This window comes from Corylus avellana, chromosome ca5 (assembly GCF_901000735.1).
Source record: "Corylus avellana chromosome ca5, CavTom2PMs-1.0".
In the NCBI taxonomy this organism is placed as follows: domain Eukaryota; kingdom Viridiplantae; phylum Streptophyta; class Magnoliopsida; order Fagales; family Betulaceae; genus Corylus; species Corylus avellana.
Window position 1 is genome coordinate 8,597,421 of NC_081545.1, and position 7,903 is coordinate 8,605,323.

At 33.4% G+C, this 7,903-nt stretch overlaps 2 protein-coding genes across 2 annotated transcripts in view; both read left to right on the forward strand.

Moving 5' to 3' along the window:
- Positions 1-967: 967 nt before the first annotated feature.
- LOC132181720 (transcription elongation factor TFIIS-like) lies at positions 968-1,354 on the forward strand. Its single transcript, XM_059594958.1, has one exon. The coding sequence runs from the start codon at positions 968-970 to the stop codon at positions 1,352-1,354; it is 387 nt and encodes a 128-aa protein (XP_059450941.1).
- A 5,400-nt stretch (positions 1,355-6,754) lies between these two features.
- Positions 6,755-7,903, forward strand: part of LOC132180571 (uncharacterized) — a 15,703-nt gene continuing 14,554 nt past the window's right edge. The window contains exon 1 of the mRNA XM_059593446.1: positions 6,755-6,991. Within this exon, the coding sequence (XP_059449429.1) occupies positions 6,871-6,991 (121 nt within the window). The 5' untranslated portion in view covers positions 6,755-6,870. The remainder of the gene's footprint in view (positions 6,992-7,903) is intronic.

Below are 7,903 nucleotides of genomic sequence, written 5' to 3' on the forward strand. Positions count from 1 at the left end.
GCCACCCCTAAATCAGAATAAAACTTCGAGGGCCAAATTGATAAAAGACCAAATGGGCATTCAATATTTTTAACAGTGATCCACGTAAACTCTTATTAGAACATAACACTTATCCTATTTGCCTCATTAAAATTACTTCAATTTTTTTTTTTTTTTTTGATAAAAGGAAATATCAGGGGCGGTCGAAACCAGCCTTAGACATTTGGGATTGTTAAAAAAAGGAAATATGAGGTTGCTCGACAAGGCTAACTTCATTCTCTTTCCGTTGTTTTAATGAGAGTAGTAAAAAAATAAAGTTTTCTTATAATTAAATTGCTACTAAGACACCTGTTTTTAGAATACATATTTCTTGCATGCATTTTTAATCAGATTAACAATTGATATGCATTTTAATAATGTGTATGAAAATTACATCCTTTAAGCACTTGAAATTTGTTCATTTACAGAAAATTACAACCAGTGCAACTAAATTCGAAATTTGAAACATTTAACAAAAAAAAAAAAAACCAAAGCCAACGGCTAGTTGGAAAGCTTGGGCCTAACCGACTTTGGAATCCTTCACCGCCTTTGGAAACCCATATATATATATACCTGAACCGCCAGAGTTAATTTCCTGTGTCTCGTTGTTCTCTGCATTCCTAACAAAAGCCAAAAATTGTCTCAACTTTCTCAATTCTTTGGGAGCGAGATGGTGAAGGCGGAGCCAGGAAGAAACGAGATGAGTGGAAGTTCTGCAAAAACTTCTGGGGTTACAAAGAGAGTGATCATCTTGAAGATTCGTAAGCCAGAGGAGCCGCCGAAGAGGTTGGGTAAGGTTTTAAAGTCGGCACCGATCGACCCTGCTGCGGCTTATCGTGAAAAGGTTCGCAAAGAACTGGAGCTGGCGTTTTCCAGAGTTGCGATTGAAGCCGACAAGGGCGGCGTGAAGCCTGACCCTATTTGAGTTGCCGCTTCTGTAGAGTCGGTGATGTTCAGGAAGATCGGTTGGTCCAATGGGATTAAAAAGGCCAAGTACCGATCGGTGGTGTTCAACCTCAACGACCCAGAAAACCCACATTTGCTGCGGAAGGTGCTTCTTGGACAGATCAAGCCGAAGGTGCTTGTGACCATGTCTCCAGCGGAGATGGCAAGCCAGAAAAGGCAGCGTCAGAATATCCAAATTCAGTTGAAGTCTCTGAGCAGATGCGTGCATGATGTTGACTTGAAAGAAAAGGCCTCCACCGACATGTTTCCATGTAGCCGGTGCCGGGAGCGCAAGTGCAGTTACTATCAACTGCAGACCAGGAGCGCCAACGAGCCAATGACAACCTATGTCACGTGCGTAAATTGCGACAACCATTGGAAGTTCTCGTAATAATTACAAATTTCCTTCACTTTCTAGTTTCTTCTTCTTCTTGTCAATGTTTCTCAATTGATCAATTCAATTGGGTGCGTCTTGATACTTCATTACATATAATGTATATATGAAACTTCAATTCTCCTCTGTAATTATATTCTGTTCTTGTGGAAAGCTAGCTGCATTTTGAGAATATTAATACTTGCTAACTTCAATTCTCCTCTGTAAATGATCAGATCTCGGAAGAATTTTCCTCTCAACATGGGTTATGTTATGTGTATGAGATATTCTCAAATTTTCCTTCTTTTGGTTTTAAATCTTAATCTCTGTTGCATGTTCTGTAGACAAGCAAAACTTGTCTTGATTTTTCCTTCAAAAGCAACGAAAGTACTTGAATTGAATTTTAAAAATGCCCCCTTGAGAGATCATCTTTTGTAATCAAATTTTCAATATGTTATTATAAGAATGCTGTCTTAATTGTTCAATGAATATAAACAGAGAGAATTTGGTTCGCTTGAGTTTACTTGCATCAGTTTTGGCCATTATTGGAATGTAATGCAATGTTTTAAGACCAAAATAAAAGAAGTTTTGGTCTAGAAGTGTACAATTAATCCAATGCAGAGCAAGTTTGTGATTTTGTTTGAGAAATAGAGCTCTTAAGTCAAAAAGTGTTTTTTTGGCAAAAATTTCATTTGTAAGCTTTTGTCAAAGTGCATTTTGGTTATTTTTAGGCTTTTTGGATATTTAAAAGCGTTTTTAATTTTTTTTACCAAACTGATATTTTTTTTTTCAAACGAACTTTTTTAATGTTAAATGCACTTTTAGACCCTTAAACACACACCCAAACATGCCTGCAACCCCGTTACAAAGACTTCGTATTTGGTTGCTCTTTTCTTGGCAAGCGGGTTAAGAAACTATTAGACCCAACTTTTTTATTTTTTTTATTTTTTTTGTGCCTATTTCTACTTATTTTTATTTGACATTATATTACTTGGAAGTTATAGCTCAAGACTCGCATAAGAGAACTAGCAGCAGACTCTCTATAACTCATTCCCTTTCTTATGTTTAAGAAAAATCTCAAAAAAACTACAAAAAAGCACCCACATCAGAAGCCCTAAATATAACCAATATCAAAGGGCGTGTTTCCTAATGCATTGGAAAACACTATAAATGTCCAATGCATTATTAAATTATAAAAAATTGATTCTCAACAATTATCTCTCATCTCTCCTCTCTCATTGGTTGCTATATATATATATATATATATATATATATATATAGTATTTAATTCATATAAGAAAAAATAAGAGAATCTATTCTGAAATGGTTTTTTATAGGGAATAAAAAAATAGTTTTATTCCCTAAATTGAAAAAAAAAATATTAAAAAGCTGCTACTAATGCTCCAACGCTTGGAAGGAAGATAAATATGTGTTTACGAAAATAACACGAAATATAATGAAAGCAAGCCTGCATAATTAAAGTGAGCCTACTTTGGTCAAATTTTTAACAATGCCATCTGATTCTAACTTTCCTCTTTATTTTACTCACCAAAAAAAAAAAAAACTTTCCTCTTTATTTATTTATTTATTTTTCCTTGATCACAGCCCACACAAAAAGTAAGGGGAATATGATATTCTTTATTTTACTATAATTTATATTATATTTAATAGTGTACATACTATTATATCATTTAAAAAATTTAAATATTAAATAATGCCGCAATATATTCATAACGTGACAATATATGTAGCATTTGATGTGTAAAAGATATGGTTGGCAAAACGGGTTCACATGTCGTGTTCGTATCAACCCGGTTTGTAGTGCCCCAGAATTTTTAAAGCTATTTAAATAGATTATTTTGATAATGATGTTATTTTAATATCTATTGTAGCCAAGGATTTTAATTCTTGGGAAATTTATGGTGTTATAGAGAGTGGTAATTAGAGAATGGTAATTGGTGAAATAATAGGATAGTAAATGATAGGAAGAATTATATAGGTAGGTAAAATAGTAAAGGTAGAATAGTCAATGGTAGGTATAAGGAGGGTGAAATTTTGAATAAGAAGGTAGAATTGTCAATGGTAGGTATAAGGAGGGTATAATTTTGAATAAGAAGGTAGAATAGTCAATGGTAGGTATACTAAGTGGGTAGGTGAAATAGTAATAAGGGTATAATTGTAAATTGAAGGTAGAATAATATTTGATTTTCTCCTATAAATAGAGCTCTTCTCCTTCACAATTTCACTACTCCTATCCCATCTCTTGCACATATTCTTCCTTCTTTCGCTTTTTACTCGGTCTTTCTTCTTTCTAAGAGTGTTTACTCAGAACAGAGAGAGAAAGGGCGAGACCAAGCACTACAAGAAAGAAAGAACACAAGAGATAACGGACTTTAGAAATTAGTTTCAAAAGATATACTAGTGGTGTTAGTCATATTGGAGCAACTAGATTCCTTCATACCACTTTTAGCTTCAGTCTAGAGGTAAGTAAATTCACTACCCCTTCTAAAGTTACTTCATGTCATGCTATTTATATATTCTTGTATCAAACTGTAAATGATTATTTTATTTGCGTATTATGAAGTTATGTTGCATGCATGAAGGATTTCTAAATGAATTATCTAGAAAGTTTCTATTTCTTTAAACGCTTTTTAAGTACAACAAATTTATATTTGAAAAGGTTTCCATTTTGAGAAAAGAAAGTTAAGAAATGACGATGATTATAAGAAAGAAAAATGATGATAAACCCTCCTACATGTTGCCCTAAGATGCATCAAAAGAAGTACAAAAAAAAGTACAAGAGATGAGATAAATGTTTATAAAATGAGGGCACATGTATGGAGGAGAGTATTTTTGGCCCCAAGATAAGTAAGAATGAGAAGAGTTCGGTACCGATACTCGGATGGAGGCGAAACCACTGAAGGAGGCTATGCCAGAAGGTGGTATTCCATCAACCAGACCGTTGAGTGCACCAAGAAAGAGTTAATTGACGGTCGGGCATGGTTGTGGCCACAGTTCAGTGCCATGGTCACAGGACCCGCAACCCTCGTGCACAGGGGTAACAGTGTACATGGGCCCTATTATGAGAAAATGATACTATATTTTTAACGATGATATGCTATGATGATTTACAGAGATGATTTATAATGATGCATTATGATGATGATTTATAAAGATGATTTACAACGACAATTTGTTCCTAGATGTAATAGTATGTATATGTTATGGGAGATGCAATCGTACGTACATATATTATTATGGCTGGATGTATATTTATTTGTGAAAACGATTTTCAAAACTGAGAACAAGGAGTAAAACTATTTATGGTTGTGGATTTTACTTGCTGGGCCCCCTTTGGGCTCATTCAATTTTATTTCTTGTTTTCAGGTAGAAAAGACGCTGGAATAGGAGGCCGGAATGGGGACGGGAATAATTATCAATTTTTAAAGTCTTTTCATATCAGTTATTGTAATCATATGATATTCCGCAACTAAAATCTAATGTTTTCTAATTTCGCTTGTAATAAAATCTCTTGAAAAAATGTTTTACGCATTTATTGTATCTTTTAAAATCAAGTACTCTGATAGACCTTATAGATCTTTGCAAAAATTTTTGTTGTAAAAGAAGAAAAGTGGCAAACTCAGTCTTAACGTGCTAGGGATGTTACACGGTTAATCTGCCAACCCAAACACGACATGTTTACTTAAACGGGTGACTCGTTTATGACACAAACTCATTTAGCCTAAATCCTAACCCTAAAACTACATGTCGTGTTTGTGACAAGTTTGCATGCCGCGAGTTAAATTATCAACTCTAAATTAAGTTAAGCTTAAAATTTATTTAAAAAAATTAAAAATAAAATTTTAAAAAATAAATAAATTGTATAAATATGTCAACCTGAGAACTCGTTTATGTTAAACCCAAACACAAGACGTTTATTAAACGGGTCATAAACGGTTAGTTTATAACTCGAACCCATTTAACCTAAAATCTAACAGTAAAATTACGTATTCTGTTCATGTCAGGTTCGCGAGTTAAATTTTTAGTCCTACATAAAAATGACTTCTAAAATTACTCATTTATTTCAGGTACCAACACATGCCCCTACGAAGAGAGTTGGGATTAAGAGCATTCACAACATCTTCTTTCTCATTTTCCCTAAATTTAGGGAACAAAACTACTTTTTGTTTCCCTATTTAAATACACTCCACAATAGCTTTCATTTATATTTCCCTACAACATTAAAATATTACTTTTTTTACTTTTTTGAGTTTTTCATATTTATTTATTTTGCATAGGAGATGTGAGAGGAGAGATAATGTCCTCTTATGATTATAATAAACCATATGGATTGCTACAGTTGGTTCAACCGTAGAAATCTTAATGTATAAGGAAGATATAGGAAAGTTGTTCTAGATGAGGTTTTGTGATTTTTTTTTTTTAGATTTTCCTTATATGTAGGAAAGGAAAGCAGCTTTAAGGTAGCTGCTGGGAATGCTCTTAGAGCATTTCCAAGAGAATAGACAAATCTTTCATAATAGTTAGATTTAACTATTATTAGCCTTTTTTTCCTCTTCAACAGAATAGCTATTTTACAGTTTTTTCTTCTAGTATGAATAGTGAATAGGCTATTCACTATTCACTATTCACTATTATTATCATTTTTAATATTCACACTATAAATTTTGTTTATTATTATTTTTATCTTCATTTCTTCATTTTACTCTCTTTCTCTCTCTCCTTCTCTTTTTTTAACACTCTTTCCCACACAAAATAATATTTAAATAAAATAGATAGAGTATAATATAGAATTTGTTGGAGTGTGTATAAAAAAATGAGTAGATAAAGTAAAAAACTGTACTTTTTCGGTAGCTATTTTGCCTACTTCTGTGGAAGTTGCTCTTAGAGCATTAGCAACAACTTCCCTTTAATTTTTCCTAAATTTATGGCACAAAACTACTTTTTGCTTCATATGAAAATATATTTCACAATATCTTCCATTACCTTTCTCTATACTATTAAAATATTATTTCTTTACAAAATACAAGTTTTCTACCTACCTTCACCTTTTTTTACAAAATTCCAACACAATCCCCGATTAAAAGCAAAAAGATAAAAGAGGAGAGAGGAAAGAAAAATGTTTATATTAAAATAATGTATAGGGAACTAATTTTTTTTTTTTTTTTTAAAGAAATATAGAGAGTCACTTTTGATTTCCTACATAATACACATTGAAAAACACTTTACCAATCCTTAAGGGTTAGTTAAATATATAAAATTTGATGTGAGTAGGTTTTTGTGATTTTTTTGAAATTTTTCATGAAGAAAATGGCATATAGGGGGCATCACGCTTTTGCTAGCAGTTCTCTTAATCGAAAATAACAAAACTAGACGACGTCGTTTATATTGAATCCTATATTCACTCCGATCTGCTTCTCTTGGTCTCTCCCCATTTCCATTTTCCATTGTAACCTTTCTCTCTCTCTCTCTCTCTCTCTCTCTCTCTCCAACGACCCTCGACAAAGCTCAGAGCCATGGCTACTCTAGCGGCGGCTGCAGCTCGTCAAGCCGCGACTCTAACCCGGCTCTCCTCCCCCAAAACATCGGCTCAAGCCGCCAATCTCATTCACCGGCGCGGCCTTGCCGGGGCTGCTGGTAAATCTCGATGCTTTTGCTTTGATTTCACTTGATTTTCGATCTCATTGAATGTAGATCATATTTTTTGCTTAGGTCCTGTTTGGTTGCTAAGAAATTTTAGGAAAGAAGGGAATGAAATTAGTGGAAGTGTAATTTAGGTTATTAGAGACTTGAAGAAATCAGCTTAATCCAGCTTGATGATGGAAGGTTTATTGTCTTTTTCTGTTCGCTGTGGTTGGTTGCTGAGAAAATTTAGGGAAGAAAGGAATAGAGAAAATTTGGTCTTTACATGTGCGTGTAGATTAGGTCTTAATGAGTTGAATAACTCAGCTTAATTCATCTTGATATTGGAGATTTTGAGGTTTCTACTTTTTCTTCTCTGTTTTTGGAAATCTGAGCAAAGCAAAATAAAACAAAATTTGCAGCTAATGTGATCGTGTTTATTTTGCCCCAAAAAATGGAAATTCTTAATTTTGATTGCCTAGTTGGAGCATTAAATCTTTGAGATATGGTTCTACTTTATGGTGTATTAGTTGAAACTCAATGTGGGTGTGGGTGGATAATTTTGGGAGTCACCAACATCCTATATTCTCACGTAGGGAAAAATGTGATTTTGTCAAGGCAAACTACAAGAAATGTAGACCATGAACCTGATTAATGCTGAGAGTTTATCAAAGGAAACCATCAAAGATCTGTGTAGTTTTACAATCTATTTGTTTTGATTTGTTTTCTTCTTCTAAGTTGTGTTTGTCAAATGTGAAATTTGGGATGTAGAAGCGGATTAGAAACGGATATAATAAGATGTATGATTTTCTTATGGCAGAGATAGCTTTCCAACCAAAGGAGGTTTCTATTAAGCATATTCTTTGGCTAGGAATACTTTATTATTGTTTTTTCCTTTTCACATTAATAAATTCCAGATATTATATA

Bases quoted from the DNA above. Each gene is read 5' to 3' on its own strand.
- LOC132181720 (XM_059594958.1), top strand. From the start codon at position 968: ATGTTCAGGAAGATCGGTTGGTCCAATGGGATTAAAAAGGCCAAGTAC.